Here is a 20495-nt window from a genome sequence, read left to right as displayed (position 1 = left end):
CCAGACACGAGGAGAACATGCAAACTCCATATAGAAAGACCCGGGGACTTGGTAATCGAATTCAGAACCGTCTTGGTGTGAGGTGTGATATCCATTTTTAGGTATGGCTTTGTTTGGGCAGGATATTTTTTATATTGTATATTTTCAAAGTCGACATCTAGTTGGGAACACTTTTCGGTGGTACATTTTAAAAATAAATCTGATGGATTATTGAAATTCAGTTCTCATACCCAATGGTGGCTGAAAAATCAGATTGACCAACACAATCCAACCTCTAACCACTAGACGTCCACTTAAATAAATAAAAACATCACAAAAAAACTAGTGTATTCCACATTTATTCATTTAAAAACATGACAATCTTCAAAATATAAATACATCTTTTGCTCTCACTCACACAGACACACACAGCCCTGATTCAAAACTCACAACGGTGCAACCACCAACCACCATAAACCTCCTCCTCTGAACCCCATTATCAGAATACTATGGCAAGTTCGGAAATGGCTTTGGATTATATCGTTACAGGGAATTGTGTTATTTACCAGAAGATATGGGAAGAGAAATGGAAAAGTATGGCTTAGAACCATTTTGTTTATATTGGTAAGATTGGATATAAATGCCCCCTAGTGGATTTGACCATTCAGTAACGCCGTAAAAGTTGTTTATTTTTTTATGAGGTGTAAATACTTCTTGGACCAAGTTTAAAAAAATGGCAGTGTTTATACAAAATCTGCTTTAAATAAATGTTTGTATTAGAGGATAAAACATTGGTCAGAAATTACTTTAGCATTTTTATATGGAGGACTGAACCACTGTATTACCTTATTGAAGAATAGAGATGGTTTATTGGTTATAGGCTTTCATTGGCCATATCGAGTTTCACAGATATCAGTGACTGTCTGATATGAAAAAAAAAAAAAGTGTTGATATTTGGCACCGATATTATTTCTGCTGTGGGGTCATTTCTCATTTATCAGGCACAAGGGCAACACAAATATCAGATATCAGTATCGGCCTAAAAACCTCATATCAGACCATCCCTATTATTTTAATGTAATACTATCCATTTTCTTTTGCTTAGCCAGAGCTGGGTCGCAGGGGCAGCAGTCTAAGCAGGGACTCCCGCTTCCTCCAGCTCCTCCGGTCGGACCCCAAGGCCTCAGTCCTGGGTCTTCCCCGGGGCCTCTTGCTGGTGGGACATGCCTGGAACAACTCTCTCGAATGTAATACTACTATTTATATATTAAAAACGGCCAATTCTTCCACATTGCACTTCTTGTATTTTGCCGTTACTGTTCGGACCTGTATAGTTATTAAATTATAATATATTTATTATTATAGAAAATATAAACAATAAATTATAATATTGAAACAAAACTATACCACTTACACAATAACCCAAAAGCAGAATTATCCCAAAAACTGTTCAAAATTGTTTAAAAATAGCAAAAGGAAACATTTTAGTAGTAGTTTGTATCTATAATAAGCTGTAGAAGTTATTTATTACTGTAAAGTACTTTGAGGGCCTTGAAGGTGGAAAAGTGCTATATAAAAATGTGACCTTTACCTTTACTCAACCCTTTACAGCTCAAATCTTATAGTATTACAGAAAAATAACAAAAAGTCCCTCACTGCTACTAAAGAAAAAACAGTTGTTCTATCTATCATGTATAGTAGTTATTGTGACAAGCCTAATAGACTGTATAAACTCTTCTGTTCGCGAAACACATCTCTGGATTTCAATCCTTGTTCAAACCATTAGGGGGCATTCATCATAATTATTCATGTGTAAACACTGACAGTTCATGATACTGAAGCCGCTTTAAGACCGTGCACAACAAACACAAGTCCGAAATCCATTCACCTCCTCTGTGAACCCTCCCCACACCAAAACGTACCAAAGCACTTACCATAATGCGCGATGTGTCTGTACAATATTTACACACGTTTTTCATGTTTCATACAAAAAAATCTCTCACAGGGTTAAAACGTGCTCCCAAACAGCACGGCTTCATTCATTCGTTCACATTGAGTTTGAGATGGGAGTAGAAAATGGCAGACAGTTCAAGTAGTTTAAAGGGAACACTCCAACCACAAGATTTCATAAAATTAGTGTAATGTAGCTTAGGGTTATTATCCAACTTGGAAAATATTTTTAAAGAGGGGTAATTATACTTCTATGGAGTATATGCTAACACATAACATATTTAGATCATCATATTAGCATTTATTGTTTTGAAAATGCTGTAATCGCCTAAAACAGCATATTAACATATTTTATAAGTGGGCGTATGGGTAATGTAGGCTTGTGGGCTCAGCATTGGACAGAATCGTACTGCTAACTGTGAAAAGGGTTTGAAAAGGGCCCCGGAGAGATCGCTAGATTACTCAAACATGGATGGATGACATCTAAAACCTCTTCAGGCATGTTTTTGATAAGGGACAACGTAATAACAGAAAGCTCCAAAAAAGGTTGATTTTGCACAATACCCCCTCTTCAAACTTAATTGTGAAACCCATGGATAAGCTTGCGCGTGGAGTGCTCCTTTAATCCCAGCTTTACGGTATGCGTTGTGTGTGAGGGACGGGTGTGGTGCTCACGCGGAGGCAGTGTCCAGTGTGTGGGATATCAGACTCCCTCCTGTCCCCGCCTATCCTCTGCAGTGTCCACAGTCCACATGAGCCTGTCCTGTGGTCTGGTGGCGTTGCACCGTGGTGGCCGTGTGTTACGACGCTTTGCCCAGCTCTATCTTCGTCTGAATGGCACGAGCCGAGTGGTAAATCAGGGAGTCGATCAGACCCGCAACTAGGGAGAACACAACAGATCCTGATGAATGCATGTAATGAAGTTAAATTTCACCCCAGTGCAGATATACTGTCAAAGCAGCTCTCAAGATGTCTGAACCAATGAATTTTCAGTTATGCAAACACTCAAACGACTACACAACTGTCACATAAATGTCACAATGTGATTTTTACTGTCTTAAAAACATGGAAAAACATGAAAAGTTTGCAGTGGTCCAAAGTTATTCCTCACTTACCTTATGCATTCTGAGCATCCTAATTATTCACCGCAGTGACTTTATAAGGGCTTTTCACAACGCTCCGAGAACAGAGCGGATTTTGTTGTGTCAGTAACAACAACAGCATTCTTTTTAGTTCAGTTTTCAGTTTATTCAGACATTTCACAAGCAAAATATTAATGTAAATAAGATATAAAAAAGAATGGGCAGAGGCCTAAGGTTATAACGAATAGGAATTGGCAGAAGCCTAGTGCTAAAGTGCACTTCCTGATTTCCTGATGATCTTACCTTACTTTATAAGTAAATGCAGACACAGTACACAGTGCATGCAGAGCTGCTTATACAATATATCTGCACTGGAGCAAGACACATTTTAATCATATACATGGGGGAAAAAAAACTGGTATAGGGCATTTGAAATTCTACTGCAGCTGTTGAGAACTATAACAAGACTAACCTGTGAAAACTCCTCCGATGATGGCACAGACTCCTGTTAGGAAATGTGTCAACGATCTGGACACAAACAAGAAATGCAAAAATACTGAGTTTAGAACAAGGGTTCTCAAACTTATCATGAAAATATCCCAAGGAGGCACTACCGCCCTCTGCAATGGCGTCGCAATAAATTCAGAAATTCAAGCATGTTCATGACCTAATCTAGATTTGGATATAGGGCCCAGGGTCTACTTTGAGAACCACAGGGCTAGAAGAAGCCTTTCCCCAAAGATATAAGATTTTAATTTTGATCTGATAGCTGAAGTACTACCTGTGTTTCTCTGTGAATTTGACCATCATTGGAGACAGCTCATATAAAACAAAGACCCCTGGCAGACCCTGGTCCCCAATCAGACCATTGGCCACTTTTTCATGACGAGTGACGGAGAACTGGTTTGTTTTGACCATCTGGAAAAATGAAAGGTACAATTGAAGGTATTATTTTACATGTCGTAAAATGTCTTGTGATGATTAAAATAATACAATGCTCAGGACTGACCTCACCGTCCGTTTTGACGTAAACTGTGGGAACGATTTTGACAAAATACTGGTACATCATTGAGGCTGTGAGGAGAGAAAAATAACTAATTAAACCCATGGACCCAAGCACAGAAGAAAGCAACCACAAACAACAATCCAACAATAGATCATTCTTGATTAGAAATGCTATTGTAATGTATGTGGAAAGTGATCATACATACTACTACTACCATTACCACTACTAATACCACTGCTACTATATTCAGCTATGTTGACAATCCCCGTGAATCTAATGGATAATGCCAGTCAAAAATACATGAAATAAATTATTTAATTTAAAATTTTAAAAATGGCGTTGTTAAAATGTATTTAGCCAGAGCTATTGTATTTTTTAACATTAATACTGATAACATTGAGATTTATTACAGTTCATTTTTCTTTTGTGATAACCCTCTCTCCTTCCAGTCGATATTCTGATCAACAGGTGATATTTCAGGTGATATGATAGCTTTTTAAAATTTGTCAGTGAATAAATAATAGAGAACAAAATAATTGGGGCAAACAGACATCCTTGCCACAGTAGGAGGCTGGCTCGACAGGCGAGTAAACATCTCAAGCTACTGTTACATGTAGCACAAACCTACATGCCAAACGTTATAAATATAGACACGCAGTTTGGATATTTAATTGTTTCCAGATGACATAGTGTAAATAAATGAGTCCAAAATCTCAAAATTGGTCAATAATAAATATGTTCTGTAATACGTCCTCTTAACCACTTGAGGGCGCCCTTAAACTCTCTCCTCTGGCTACTATGAAAGCGCTGCTTTTCTCTTCCTGTGTTATGGTGCGCTGCTAAACGGTATTTACACAAACCTACTCCGAAATAACCAGGGTTCAGCTTTATTCTTCCAGGACACACTCAGTGAACCTTACACGTCACGGTAAGTCACGTCTGCACCATGATTCGATCATTATTTACAGGGGAACGTGAGCTTTGAATGTGAAACGTGCGTCTGTTTTCCATGTCAAGGCCATACGTGTCGTTGGAGGCTACTTAGCATGCTAGGCTAACAGAACTTTTTAAGCCAAATTTCGAGATATTTTTTATTTGTTTTTATCATGAATTTAGGTAAACGTGTGATAGCCAACATAAAACCAAGTCGCTGCTCTGGCAAAATTAAGCACAAAAGCGTAAAGGAATGAAATATTAGCTTACCAGGGCTAAAGTACACATTGATTAACCTTAACTGCGTTTGATTGTTACGTAACGGGGCTCCTGTTTATCTATGGCACACAACAATCATGTAGTAAGTACGTATTACTTCTGTAAAACGTTTGATCAATAGAAGAAAGAGCAGCTGGAGTACACAGTGTTCACAAAATGTTCACAATGTAGCCATGTGACAGCTGCAGCCAAGCCCACTTTTACACATGAAAGCACAGCTATGAAATCATTTCCAGATCAAGATCTCCAAATCAGTTTGTTCCTGTCGTCTTGTGTGTGTATATATGTATCGTATCCTTAGGAAGTATACAGATACAATTAGTACAGTGTAATGATCCCGCACCACCTGTATGTTGACATGTTTCATCATCCTTGTATTGCATATTGATAAAACAATATGTGGTAGGCCAGTGGTCCGCAACCTGGGGGTCTGGACACCCACAGGGGCTGCAAAATGATTTTAGAGGGTCCCCAGATAATACTGGGAAAATTTTTTAATGTATACAATACTCTTAAGGCTTAACATCCTTAAAATGCAGTGGTAAATATAGATTCTTATATTTTTTGTCCAACCAAATTAAAATCAAACAGTAGACGTGAGGCCACTTTTATCATTTTGCTGATAGCGTCAGAGGTTAAGAACGCCAACAGTTTTTATGAGGGTTGCAACTGAAAGGTAGAGAACCACTGTGCCTAACAGTAAAGTGGAATAAAGAAATGCAAAATGTATATTTGGCCTCTTGATGTTTGTATATTGTTTTCCTCTTGTCATTCAACAGTGAATATAAACACATTTAGCCCAAGCTATAACTGCATAACAAAGTTTTCCTCCTCCACAGATGCCGGTGGCGGTGGGGCCGTACGGACAGACCCAGCCCTCGTGTTTCGACAGGGTGAAGATGGGCTTTATGATGGGCTTTGCTGTGGGGATGGCAGCTGGAGCCATGTTTGGCACTTTCTCATGTCTCAGGTACACATGGCACCGTGGCACCTTTCACAACTTAGAGACGCTAGCGGAGTTTGCAACAATTAGCAGCACATTTCCTGATTATCAGACAATAAAACGCTTTATAATTAGATGCGCACAAAATACAGCTGTCCTATTTCGACCTCCAGGGCTGCTTATACAATACATCTGAACTGGGGCAAATTTTACCTGAAAATTGGTACAGGCCCTTTAAGTCAATGCAACATCATCAATCAATACATATAAATATATTGTTATATTCTTAGTTCATGGACCATGAAGAAGAATAGAGGATTCTTCAGCTGTGCTCCTGAGACATATCTTTGAAATGACAAGTCTTTTTCCCTCCAGGATTGGGATGCGAGGCCGGGAGTTGATGGGAGGAGTGGGAAAGACCATGATGCAGAGCGGAGGCACTTTTGGGACATTTATGGCCATTGGAATGGGTATCCGCTGCTGAGGACCAACTGGCCAAAATGTACCCCCAATTTACCCACTTTCATTTACGGAATCATCACTAATCTATGGGACTGTTTCAGATGCAACAACATTAGGAATGTGTTTGCTGTCTTTCTTTCTAGTTTTGTCAATAAATCCTCTGAAATGTGAGTTTGTGGTAAGTTTGAAGAGTCACAGTTTCAAACTATTATGAGGTCTTTGGACCTGTCACAATAATGATCATGATACTATAGAGACATTCATTTTTTTATTTATTAAACAAACTTTTATCATCTGTACATTTGACAGACTGAAACATTTGAGCTGCAGAGGCTAGGATAATGAATTTATACTACTCTACTATAGTTTACAGTTCAAGATAATGTGTCATTGGCAGAGCTGTAATGATTAATGCCAATGCAGCATTCTTAAAAAATATTTGTTGATGTTTTGATTATTACGAAATATAATATACTGCAACTGTAATATATAAGTAAATGTTTTTTTGCAAATAATGCACTTCAAAATGTGTTATCCTGACCAAGTATTGATATTGAAAACAAAAACAAAAAAAGCAACGAAATAAAATATGACCTACGGCAGCGTACAACTGCCAAATCTGTACTTGAAACAACATTTCATAATGGTATGTTAAAATGTGATACTGCTGAATTTTATTCATGTTAAAATGTGGTTCTCCATTTGGGTACGGAAAGTATTCAGGCTCCTTAAATTTTTCACTCTTTGTTATATTGTAGCCATTTGCTAAAATCATTTAAGTTAATTTTTTTCCTCATTAATGCACACACAGCACCCCATACTGACGGAGAAACACGAAATTGTGGAATTTTTTGCAGATTTATTAAAAAAGAAAAACTGAAATTTCACACGGCCATAAGTATTCAGACCCTTTGCTGTGACTCTCATATTTAACTCAGGTGCTGTCCATTTGTTCTGATCATCCTTGAGATGGTTCTACACCTTCATTGGAGTCCAGCTGTGTTTGATTAAACTGAATGGACTAGATTAGGAAGGCCACACACCTGTCTATAAAAGACCTTACCGCTCACAGTGCAGGTCAGAACAAATGAGAATCATGAGGTCAAAGGAACTGCCTGTAGAGCTCAGAGACAGAACTGTGGCAAGGCACAGATCTGGCCAAGGTTACAAAAAATGTCTGCTGCACTTAAGGTTCGTAAGAGCACAGTGGCCTCCATAATCCTTAAATGGAAGACGTTTGGGACAACGGGCCAAACTGAGCAATCGGGGGAGAGGAGCCTTGGTGAGAGAAAAAGAACCCAAAGATCACTGTGGCTGAGCTCCAGAGATGCACTCGGGAGATGGGAGAAAGTTCTAGAAAGTCGACCATCACTGAAGCCCTCCACAAGTCGGGGGGCTCTCCTCAGTTCAAGACACATTAAAGCCCACATGGAGTTTGCTAAAAAACACCTGAAGGACTCCAAGATGGTGAGCAATAAGATCCTCTGGTCTGATGAGACCAAGATAGAACTTTTTGGCCTTAATTCTAAGTGGTATGTGTGGAGAAAACCAGGCACTGCTCATCACCTGTCCAATACAGTCCCAACAGTGAAGCATGGTGGTGGCAACAACTGCTTTTTCAGCTGCAAGGACAGGACAACTGGTTCCAATCGAAGGAAAGACGAATGCGGGCAAATACAGGGATATCCTGGAGAAAAACCTTCTCCAGAGTCTTCAGAACCTCAGACTGGGCTGAAGGTTCACCTTCCAACAGGACAATGACCCTAAGCACACAGCTAAAATAATGTCACTGTTCCCGAATGGCTCAGTCAGAGCCCTGACTTAAACCCAATTGAGCATCTCTGGAGAGATCTAAAAATGACTGTCCACCAACGTTCACCATCTGACCTGACAGAACTGGAGAGGAGGAATGGTAGAGGATCCCCAAATCCAGAGGTGAAAAACTTGTTGCATCATTCCCAAAAACACTCATGGCTGTATTAGCAAAAGTGTGTTTCTACTAAATACTGAGCAAAGGGTCTGAATACTTACGGCCGTGTGATATTTCAGTTTTTCCTTTTTAATAATTCTGGAAAAATTTCAACATTTTTGTGTTTCTCTGTCAATATGGGGTGTTGTGTGTACATTAATGAGGGAAAATGAACTTAACTGATTTAAGCAAATGGCTACAATATAACAAAGAGTGAAACATTTAAGGGGGTCTGAATACTTTTCCGTACCCACTGTATCACTTAATTATAATAATAATTTTCTATCACATTTTAACATGAAACCATCACATAATTTCATGTTGGTATCATGTTAAAATGGGATACTGCCAAGTTTCAATTTTTGTTTTTTGACTTGGCAGTTCTACGCTGCTGTTGTGACCTTTCCTGAACAGTTTCATCTTGAGTTTTATCAAAACTAGTGTAAAACCACATGGTATAATGAAAAAATACTACTCCATTGAAAATGACCATATTGTCTAAAAAAGAGCTAACATGATCATTTGGGTATGAAAATCGGTATTGAATTTATTCGAAATTGAGTTTGAAATTTGATCAATGTGACACACTAATTGTGACAATCCTAAATGTATCTGGTATAACTTTACCTTGTGGAGCAGTGACGTTGGTCCCGTCCAGAGGGTTAACGATTCCTGGATAATCTTTACCAAATGACAGATGTCTGATCATGTGGGTCATGTTTATCTAAAGAAACAAAGCAGCACAAGCACTATGGTTACCATAGGAAAAAAATACAACATGCACATCAAATCATGATAGAACTGTTTTAAAGTGAAACTCAGTCACTCAAATGCTTCCGTTTCACAAAAGTTTATTTAAATACACTGTGACCTCTGATCAGTGACGCGGTGTTTTGCTGTATGGTAAAGGGCAATATGGTAAAGTATGGTTGTATTGCATGGATGTGGAGGTTCAAAATGCAGTGTTTAGGATCATATTCACACATCTATACTTACATTATCCAAGCCAAAACTCTGTAGATCGTGAACTGTGGGAGAGAAAGAAAATGTCACATATTAATTATACTGCTAAAAGGATAAAGAGATAACATATACACATACACAAAGGGCATACCATTTTTAGGATTATAACAGACACTGTTCAGGACTGGATGGGTGCATTTCATTTATGTCACCCAGGCTATTTCAGTAGTGCTAGCATAGCCTGACTAGCCAAACAAAACTTCCTTTCTTTTCTAATACAAGTCAGACTGGCAGAATCAAATATCTATTTTAAAAACAGGGTATTTATATGTACCATGCAGTCAATAGAAATAACAGCACAAGGTCAAACACTTGAAGTGCATATGACAGATTACACTACTCATTTGATTAGATATTTTTAGATTATTTTTTTTGTTTTAAAATTTTACCACCTGGTTGGACATGGGCAGCAGATACATAGAGGTAACTGTTACGTAGCAACCACAGATATAGACACGTTTTGTTTTGTTTTTCTGGCTGATTCTGATTAAAATCCAGAGCAACGGGTGGCTGATAAAGTCCTCTTTTTTTGTTCGAATATGTAGGGCAGATTGATTATTTTCCCCCAAATTATTTAATTTAAATTTACTACAAACCTCCAAGCAAGCAGTGTCGCCTAAAAAGCTTTGCGTGTAATCTTTACACAGGTCAGCAAAAACAAAATATAGGCCTGTGCTGAAGATTCAAGGTTAACAGCCAATAAGCTAAAAAGTCCAAATTTGATCAGTATAGCCAAAATCACTGCATCTCTAACCATAATGTGAACAAAGGCTAAAACCTGTCTAAATTACACAATAGTTATAATTTGACAAATAAATCACAACGACTTTATTTTGTTAAATAAAAATGTTAACTGACATAAAATACCTTACTGGCACATGCATTTTGGATGGAATTTTCATTGCTGAAGACAAAGGGAGCTGATAAATATTTATGACAGGTATGATCCCACCAAACCAAGTCATAATTAGAAAAACATGTGGACCTGTCATATGTACTTTAATGTTTTTATGAGAGTTGAGAGAAAGGAAATAGAGTATGTTTAATGAAACTAAAGAATTTGTTTGCCTGGGATTCCAGTCTGTACCACATGAACAGGAGAGGCTGGCCTAGCTACTGTGTTCTGGGTGAGATCTGTAGCTTAGGCAAGTTAGAGAAAAAAAAAAAATCTGGAGCAAAATCTGCAAAGAAAAGGACTTACTTTCCACAGCGTGCACTGCAGAAAGGAGAGAGAAGAGCCACTTTAATCAACCAGTAACAACAAACACTTAGACTCAGACAGGAGGGGGCTGGACAAGCTCATAGTAAAACTGTATGAAGCTTCAAAATATGTAAAGCCCCCAAAAGTCACAGTAGCAGAAGTGAGTCTTGTCTCTTATTTCTGCTGTAAAATAATAAAGTAACCACTGAAGGAATCTAACAGAATAATTACCAGTTGCTTTAAACACATAAAATATTGATCCAAGTGAAAATGTGGATAAGTAGTCTTGGGCTGCACCATTTTTAAAAAAATATGTAATTGTGATTTTTATGATGTATTCTGAATATTTAATAGATTTGTGATTTATGGTCAAAAAGTAGAATTCTGTTCTTTGGAAACAATCCAGGATCATTAAGATTTAGGAGAAGAATGAACTAACAGAATAATCCCATGTATTTGAGAAAATGTTTGTAGAGAAACAAAAAAAAGACAGGAATGTATATGTAATTCTTTGCATTATCTAAATAATTACAGACTTTGTAATTTGATAACTGTCAACTGAAATTGCAGTTTGTGCCGCCCCAAAGTAGTCCCATTTCCACTGGACTTCTCCCAACAACATGTCCATGCAGGATCATAGTCTGACATGTTACCACTTTCTACAAGTTATAAAAAGGTATGATGCTGTTAAATGTCCATCACTAACACAAACAAAGCAACAAATGAGGAAATGTTTTTAAAATAAAACATATATAGTCTAATGAGGTTCATCTGGTTTATGTTACTTTATTTTAATAGATTCTGTCACAATTCTTTTTCCAGCCCAAGGCTTAGTTTGTTTTCATACCTGACAGTTTGGACTGCTCACTGGCGCTCTTACTCAGAGTGGTCATGTGATGTTGCTGTTTTAATCAGCTGACCAGAGACGTCATAACAGCATCAAGTGCAGTCCAAACTGTCAGGTATGAAAACAAACTAAACATTTGTCAGAAAAAATTATCTATTAAAATAAATTAAACAGAAATAATAGTCATACACTGAAACCACTTTAGATGGTGCAGTGTAAAACAGATGACATGTTTGAATTGTCATGCTGAAGGAAGTGTCCAGTGACTTACCATGAACATGCGACTGCTGGAAACTCTTCCCTGGAGCAAAGTGGAAATTTCCTGCCACCTGAAAAACACAGCCACGTTCACCAACTTCATCTTATTTCTATAAAACTTGAATTTTCTGTTTTATATTCATTAATGCTTATACTATTTGACTAAAGGCCTAAATGTGTTTTATGTCACTAGTTACATTTAATTGATGAGATTAAGTCCCATGTGTCCAGGGTGAGATGGGTTTGGACAGAAGAGGGACAGTGAATACAGATGGAGCAGAAGAGAGGGTCAGATGTAGGGCTGCATTCGGCCAAAGAAATTCTTGGTTGACCAAAGACATGTCCTGCTGATTGACTAAAAAAGGGGACGTGTCAAAAGCTCTCTATGTATAACACCCAAAGTGCACTCACTAAACTAAACCTGCAAGGGGAGTTCATGCGAAAACAACTATTTACACAGAAAAAGTACTACAAAACAATGCATTTATATAAAGACAGATTAAACTTGTGAACCATGAGTTTAATCTTCGTTTTTACATTTAAAAACAAAAAAAAATACCCAATCTTCAACCTCACTAACTTCTCTTTCTTTTGTTCCATATAAATCTTTATAATCAAAATATAAGGATTACTCCATCGACCGATTAATCGACTAAATGCCTAAAGCCCTACAGCCCCAGTCAGATGGAGCAGAGAAGTAAATGTGGCCTTATAAACACGTCTGTACCTTGTTGACCTCTAAGAAGCCGTAAACCTGACAGCCCTCGTTCTTCTGCTCCTGCATCTTCTGGCTGAACCCTTCTCGTTTACACTGCTCGATGGTGTCTGCGTTTTTGAAGGCCCATCCCCGTCTCCTGTAGGCCTCACGCACATCATCGCACGTGTTACAGCATCTATAGGAAATCGACATACCAGTTCTGATGTTATAGACGTAGCATTCTTATCACGAGTCCCAAATTAAAGGGAAACTGTGCATCCTCAGCCTGTCAGAAGATCCAATTTAGATGTGCCCTATACTGTTTAGCTACTAGGGTTGTCAAAAGTATTAAAAGTAAGATACTAAATGATACTAAAAAGATTTAAGTCACACATTCACATCTTATTGTCTAAAGAGAGTGTGTTTTTTATCATTATGTTATCAGAATAGATATTGAGTATTATTACGTTTATTTGGTTGTGTTTATTGCACTGAAAAAGTACATCCTTATTGATACTGTGAGCGGGCTTGCATCTCCACAAACCTGACTCTTTATTTGGCCTGGAGGAGGGCCTGCTCAGGTTTTTTTTTCCATAGAAATGTTGTTCCTTTGTCTATAATCTTACAGTGTGCCATAAAATCTATCTCCATGAAGAATGTCCCATAGTGCTATAACTTTCCATTTCTACAGAATCATGCCACCTCCAGAAAGTTACATACTGTATCTTTAAATAAACCTCATTAAATCAAACATGAACTACAATTTAAAAAATGGCACAATAAAACTCTTTAGTATTTTTAATGATTAATTATATAACACTTCAATAATTTTAATCATTTTAACCTATTTCAAAAAACATTGATACTGGAAAACTTCCTTTCCTTTACTTAACTTACTTTAGGTCTTCTGTCTCGGCTCCATAGCAGCTCTCACATCGATTTGGGTCCAACGAACTCGGGTCAAATACTTCACCGTTATCTGCTTTTCCCAGCTCTGTACATAACAGCACAGTCATATACAGTGTCATCTACTATGGGCCTGAGGAGGACTATAATCTGGTTGTTCAGGACCGATTAAAATACTACCAACTTAATGTAAATGATAGGTCAAGCCATCTTTGACCACTTCTGGGGCTGGCTGCTCCTTTGTTTAGTTTTGGGCCATGGTCATGTGGTGGGGAGCAATATATAAGCTACAAGATCATATAATCACGGTTTTGAAGGTATGCAAATGTAGGATCTTGAGTATTTTGCTTATAATTAGAATCATCATTTAACTTCCATTTGTTTAATTTTAAAACTATATTTACTTTTTGGGCAGCTCATTTCAGGTGGACTGGATAATGGTCTGATTATTGTCATGAAAATGGAGAGACAAATTCTTGTTCACATCTCCCATATTACATACTTGCATTACCAGTCAAAAGTTTGGACACACCTTTTCTTGTTGTTTTTTCTTTATTTCAGTGATTATTTACATTTTTTAATTCATACTGAAACATCAAAACTATGAATGGACAATGTAGTAAAAAAAAAAAAAAGAAACTCAAAATAACTCTAAACCTGTTGAAGATTTTTAAATCTAAAGGAAAACAAAAAGTGACCTTTATTTCCAGCGGAGCAATGTTTCGTCAGCTAAGCAGCCTATGTATGTACTTGATCCTTCTGCATTAGATCTTGTGTAGTTATGTGTCACTTATTTATGTATATGTATGTTTTTTTTCATGAGGCATTCTGGGTGCTCTTATTGGGTGTCACTAGGTATGGGATGATACTGAAATTTTGTGTCATGATTATCATGGCCAAAATGATTGCGATTAATGCCAATATCACGATAATGATTGAAGTTGCTGACAATCTTAAAATGTTACGGATATTAATATCTATAATTTTAATGTTATGAATAATTCCACAATTTTTATATAGTTGTACTGTGTTATCAGTGAAAACAACTACAATCCAGGAGAGAACATTATGGATAAGTAGGTTTGTTCTGCACATTCTGGTGTTTAATGGTGATTATCTCTGTTGGCAATTCTCACAATTATATAAAATGTCCCATGAATGATTATTGTCTATCCTATAATCACCATAAACAACATTATCGTTTACTGTTCCATCCTTAGGTGTCACTTCTGCCACTCCGCAGCCTCAGACAAAGTATTTGACTGATAAAGGCCTAACTGCTGAAATGTTGCCCCACTATAAATAACCCTCACTTTTTGCATGTTAGAGTGCAGGAATCTTTTATATTTTTTTTATTTTGATGAGTGTTACTTGTGTCCTCTCCAACAGAAAACAATGTATGAAGCCTTTTCTTTGTATTAAGATTTTTAAAAATAGCCACGCTTTGCTTTAAACCCTGTTTTGCACTTTTGACATTTCTTGACCCTGATGCGTCATACCTGTGAAGTGAAAATCATTTCAGGACACTTCATCATAAAGATCAGAGAGAGAAGGCCGAGGGTTTGCAGTACTGTCGACAAACCAAAGAGTGGCTATTTTGAGGATTTTGAAGCTACAATAGAAAAAATGTAATAAAGAAAAAAAGTGAAATGACACAACTCCATACATCTTGCCTCATATATTTAATGTCTCCTGTGTATCTAAAATGTAGAAAGTAGTAAACAAAGAAAAACAACACTGCATGAGAAGGTGTGCCCAAACGTTTGAATGGTACTGTATATACTGAAAAAACTTCATAATATCACCATCTATAGGACACTGGATATTTCAGTAAATAAAATATAAAAGGTAAAATGTTGTATAGTACCATGTTTTTCAGCTTCGTCCGTCACTGGTTTGAGGTCTTTGTCAAGTCTTTGTTTAAAAAGATTGTGTTCAACGTCCAACTGTTGTTCTCCAGCCACGTCCATCGCATCAATACTGAGATCTGAGGAGGGAAAAAACATATAAAATTATACTTGATTTTTCTTTTCTTTTTTTGTTAAATCACAATTTCAATATATATAAATATGGTATTATATAAAATGGTAGTGGTACTTACAGGCACAGGGCATATGAGGAAACACCACATCTATGTTAATCTTGAGTTTGTCTCCTCGAGAAGTGTCCACGTACAGCTCAGGGTGAACCTAAGCAACAATACAGGCCAACCACATCTCATGACTTCAGGAAAAAAACTTGTTAATTATAAACCACAAAATGTATCTAATTGACAGAATAATTTATGTGTTGAAAAATGGCTATAACATAATATGCCCCCTTTAAGAGAACAAATTGAAAGCTTTTCAGTTTGACTTGTTTGACTTGTTATTTGGGTTCATAAAAGAGGATCATCTTAGGCTTTAAGGGCAGACTAAGCCTGAATACACAACTTTCTGTTACAGTGAGTAGTGGGCCTGGTTTTTCACCTTTCAATAAAGAAATGTGACATTTACACTTCAGCAGTAAAAGTCTAATCTCTATGCTCTGGGGACAATCTTTGTGCAAAAGCTCATCAAACCAGTTGCACAGGTCTACACAGAAAACAAACATGCCTCTTAGAACGAACATTATCTTGTAGGGTTGTGTTTTCTTGTGGCTTTCTTTACCTTAAGAGGCAAATGCAATAGCTACGTCAATGGTCACAATTACAGCATTACAAACACTACAAATATTTGATCAATGTTAACAACCAATTATCATGTCTTGTTTTGGAATTGAACTAAAATAACGTAACTGAAAGCATGGGAATTTTGTACTGGTGCAGAATGTTGCAATGTCATCTGAAAACCAGCAGTTTTCAGATAGTTTATTATTCATTATTTTTGTACAGATTTCAGTTGGTGCTTAGTTTTTGAAGATTGCTATAATTTAACCAAAGTATTGTTAAAGTTGACCATAGGATTTGTTCAACAATTTTTGCATTTCTTCACACATAGACAGGACTAACCTCTTTAGTGAGATAATACTGCAGCTCAGAGATGAACAGGATCAGCATGATCACTCCACTGATCAGAGTCACTGAAAAACATGGTAAAATATGGAGGTTAATGATGCTACGTATAAGTATCTACAAAAGAAGAGAAATAAAACTTCTTTTAAAAGGTGAACTGTGTCACTTTTCTGATGGGGAGTCTGTCACCCTTGAGATTGTTATCCAGAGTATAATTTTAAACTGTGATCTATCTAAACATATCCAAAATCCCTTAAAACACATACATTTTTTATTTCTTACTGTGTGCAGGTCACGTGTCCTCAGATATGACTTCTAAATTGGTCTAGTGGAATCTCCTGCTTGTCTCTTTGGCGACAGATAATACTGGTATCAGATATCTGCACCAATACTGAAAATTTTGCTGGATCGGATATCACCTTTTAATATCGGTTTTGCTGATATCCTGCCTGGACATATAAATTGATGCAATAAGATTATTTACTTGTAGTAGTTGAAGGGTTATTTATACAAAGTTTTTTCTGTAGTTGCTTAAGAGATATATAACAGTTACATATTCTATTTTTCTCCACATTGGTATTGGTTGATATTAGACGTTAGCAGATATTTAAAGCTGTAATATCGGAATCGGCATCGGAACTGAAAAAGATGGATCGGTCTATTCCCATATTGCGGGACATTCCAGGCAAAGCAATAATATCACCACAGAGATGAGCAAGTATACCAGAAAAGTTACATAGTACACGAACAACTTATTTGTGTTAATGTTGTAATTCTGCTAAACACCTTGAAAAGCATTGCTACAAGACATTCCTTTTGATATTTTAATACACATATGGAATCTATAATAAAAGTTTTATTTACACTTAATTATAATTATGTACATAAAACTATTGTCAAAGAGTAGTCTAATTTTGTGTCATTATGAAATATTGATAGCTTACTATTATTAACGCTGCTAACTTGTATATTAAAGCCCCCTATGCCTGTCAAAATATCCCATTTTGAAGTACAACAAATTGCTGAAGAAAACATTGACGATATGCGATAATACTGAAAAGTAGGATTATGAACAAAAAACTATTCTAAATGTACAATATAGTTACAAAACATGAGCTGTAATAAATAAATAAATAGCACAATGCAACTCTTAGTAGTAAAGTTGTATCTATAATGAGTTACTTATTCAACCTTCTACAGCTCAAATTTTATCGTAGAACAGAAAAATAACCAAATGTTCTCCACAAGTACAAAGAAAAAGTCCCCATGATAAATACTGACTGATCTGATCTATGTCATAATGTCTTTTCCTCATTAAAAGCATCTCCAGTGTTGTGTTTTGTTTCACTCACACATGTTTAACCTCCTAGGACTTGGCGTATGTGGACAACACATTTTGGGATGTCTAGGCCACAATGCAAATTTTTAGAAGACGAAGAACAGCATGCAAGAACAGCAACAATGCAAAAATGTTCAATTTAGAATCTTTTAAAGAGTTTAGAATATATATATATATATATATATATATATATATATATATATATTTTTTTTTTTTTTTTTTTATTTTTTTTGTAAAGGCACATATCTTCCTGCACCTGTCAGCAGCACTTCATATGACACACATTGTTCCAAGAGGCACAACTGTTGTTTCTCCTTCTGTTCAGGACAAATGTTGCTGTGACACTTAATAAATAGTTTTATTCAAATGTTTTATCAAAATGATTAAAAGGTCCACATACGAGGACATTCGTTTTACATCACTTTTCTCAGAAACTACTAAAAAAGTAATTCTTTATTTTTACACTCATTAGGTTCCGATCAGCCCAAATAACGAAGAGAAATTAATAAAGCAGGTCATGCAAGAGTTTGGGTCTTAGGAGGTTAACACACAAACCCTGCATACTTAGGCTGACTTCTTCTCTCTCAAACTGAAGATGCTCTGTTCCACCTTGTAATGTCATTTAATAATACAGGAAATGCTCTACTATGTTTTTAAAATCCATACACCTAGAATCATTTGGATGATTTCAGCCCTGGAACTGCCAAACTATGAACTAAAGGTAGCTGTTTTAACTTTAAAACTACCACTACATGACATTACAACGTGGAATAGAGCATTTTGAGCTTTGGCGATTGGACAAACTAATATTAAAGGGCTACACATACATGTGTGAATGAAACAAAACACAACTCCAGGTATGTTTTTGATGAGGCGCAACATTATAACATAGCTTAAAACTCACAAGAGCCAATTTTGCCTATTATAGGATCTTTATTAATCTAAAATATGTCATTCATATTTCAAATGCAATTTTAAATAATTCATTTTAAATAAGTACTTGCATTGTGTCAATTTATTCTTCAGCTCCAAATAAAAAATAATCTTTCTCTACTCATCCTAGAAATGTAATTTATATTTCTAACGCTTATTTCACCGTGTATCTTGCATAAAAATCTTGACATTTAGTTGTGATCAAGAACTGAATCATTTTAGAAAGAAAAAGCCGGATTGAATCAGTTAGCTGTGTTGTTAGCCTCAAATGCTAACAGTATCATTTGTGCTTTTCCAACGCGATTTTCCAAACTTACCGGTCACTCCGCCCCATGTCTTCACTCGGAAATCCTCCAGGGTTTTGGGGTAGGCGTCGAATTGTTTCAGTTTGTTCCAGGTATCCATTTTAGCCCGAAAACACCACCTGCTAGACACACAAGTTGCCGACAGCAGATGACAGCCTGACGCGCCTGCCTGCTCCTCCACATCGGCTCTGCTTCCGGGACACGCATCACGCATCTACAGTTGGACCAATCACACTCGGCCGCGTGAGCGTGAGGAAATTCCACAAATAAAATAAAATCTTGAAGAAAGCTAGTAAACGTTAAAAGCTGGCAGATTTCACATAGTTGACAGGAGAAAGGGTTTAAAAAGGATTTTTCTGATGATGTTCTACATGCCTAGGAAGTGGACCTAAATGACCATACCCGTTTGTCAATGACCAGTTTCAACAGATGTTGAAAGTTAAGCAAGACCAAGCCTGGTTAGTATTTGGGTGGAAGACCGGTGTGAATATCAGGTGTCCTTAGGCAGGGCACTTTTCCCACATTGCCTAGTAAGAATTGATAATTGATGGTGGTCAAAATTGTCAATGGTGTAGATTGGCACCTTTGTCAGTCTGCTCCACAGCTGCTGTGGCTACAATAGTAGTTACTACAACCAAGTGTGGAGTGGATAAATAATACATTGTAAAATGCTTTTGGTGTCTTGACATGTATATTATAAATCCAATGCCAAAAGAGAAAACTCTGCACATTACAAACTTTAGTGAATGAGAAGTCTGTGCACAAATATCGTCATGTTTATTATATCCTTATGTTAACAGGTTGATTGAAGATTATTTTTGGTGCCCGTGCTCCTTGAGCTCCCAGGTCTTTATGGTGAGCATTTCCTCGCTCCAAGGATTCCAAATATGAGCAGATGTTATCATCACTGTCACAGTTAATCTTTGAACATATAATAATAATAATGCATTTTATTTATAAGCACCTTTCAAAACAATCAAGGACACTGAACAAGATAAAAATTAGATAAAAACATACAAATGACAAAAAACTGATTGATAAAAGATGTGTGATTGGATACAAGAGGTAGGACAGTCTGAACAAGTGAGCTTTGAGTCTGGATTTGAAGAGTGGAAGAGAGTCTAAGTTGCGGAGATCAGGAGGGAGAGAGTTCCAAAGCTGGGGGGCAGAGCGGCTGAAAGCCCTGTTCAACATGGTCACAAGTCGGGCAGAGGGTACAATGAGATGGAGAGAGGAGGAGGAGCGGTGAGTGCGGGCAGAAGCAGCAATGTGGACTTCAGATGGACTTCAGTCCCTGAAAAACAACAACACAAGGCCAGTAGGTGACACATGTTTTTTTTTTTAAGTTACTGTTAACATGTTAACTAACCAAAACCATTTCCCCAATGGCT

The 20495-nt window shown here is 36.9% G+C and overlaps 2 protein-coding genes across 2 annotated transcripts; one reads left to right on the top strand and one right to left on the bottom strand.

The window, feature by feature from the left end:
* Positions 1-326: 326 nt before the first annotated feature.
* Positions 327-19288, bottom strand: ergic3 (ERGIC and golgi 3). Its single transcript, XM_033966944.2, has 13 exons — positions 19117-19288; positions 16525-16595; positions 15637-15724; positions 15403-15522; positions 13527-13623; positions 12660-12825; positions 11946-12003; positions 9600-9631; positions 9231-9327; positions 4021-4085; positions 3793-3929; positions 3484-3539; positions 327-2809 (listed from the first exon to the last, which is right to left on the bottom strand). The coding sequence occupies exons 1-13, from the start codon at positions 19202-19204 to the stop codon at positions 2730-2732; spliced, it is 1155 nt and encodes a 384-aa protein (XP_033822835.1). The 5' UTR covers positions 19205-19288; the 3' UTR covers positions 327-2729.
* On the top strand, positions 4820-6805 carry romo1 (reactive oxygen species modulator 1). Its single transcript, XM_033966945.2, has 3 exons — positions 4820-4945; positions 6069-6199; positions 6548-6805. The coding sequence occupies exons 2-3, from the start codon at positions 6069-6071 to the stop codon at positions 6654-6656; spliced, it is 240 nt and encodes a 79-aa protein (XP_033822836.1). The 5' UTR covers positions 4820-4945; the 3' UTR covers positions 6657-6805.
* Positions 19289-20495: the final 1207 nt, after the last annotated feature.

The sequence above is a fragment of the Periophthalmus magnuspinnatus genome, chromosome 5 (assembly GCF_009829125.3).
Source record: "Periophthalmus magnuspinnatus isolate fPerMag1 chromosome 5, fPerMag1.2.pri, whole genome shotgun sequence".
NCBI classification, from domain to species: Eukaryota; Metazoa; Chordata; class Actinopteri; order Gobiiformes; family Gobiidae; genus Periophthalmus; species Periophthalmus magnuspinnatus.
The sequence above is the reverse complement of the archived record's forward strand: the minus strand, read 5'-3'. Positions and strand labels throughout refer to the sequence as shown.

Coding starts and splice junctions, on each gene's coding strand:
- romo1 (XM_033966945.2), top strand. CDS start 6,069: ATGCCGGTGGCGGTGGGGCCGTACGGACAGACCCAGCCCTCGTGTTTC. Junction 6,200..6,547: donor GGCACTTTCTCATGTCTCAG/GTACACATGGCA, acceptor TTTTCCCTCCAG/GATTGGGATGCGAGGCCGGG.
- ergic3 (XM_033966944.2), bottom strand. CDS start 19,204: ATGGATACCTGGAACAAACTGAAACAATTCGACGCCTACCCCAAAACC. Junction 9,328..9,599: donor AGAGTTTTGGCTTGGATAAT/GTAAGTATAGAT, acceptor TTGTTTCTTTAG/ATAAACATGACCCACATGAT. Junction 4,086..9,230: donor CAACGTCACTGCTCCACAAG/GTAAAGTTATAC, acceptor CTCTCCTCACAG/CCTCAATGATGTACCAGTAT.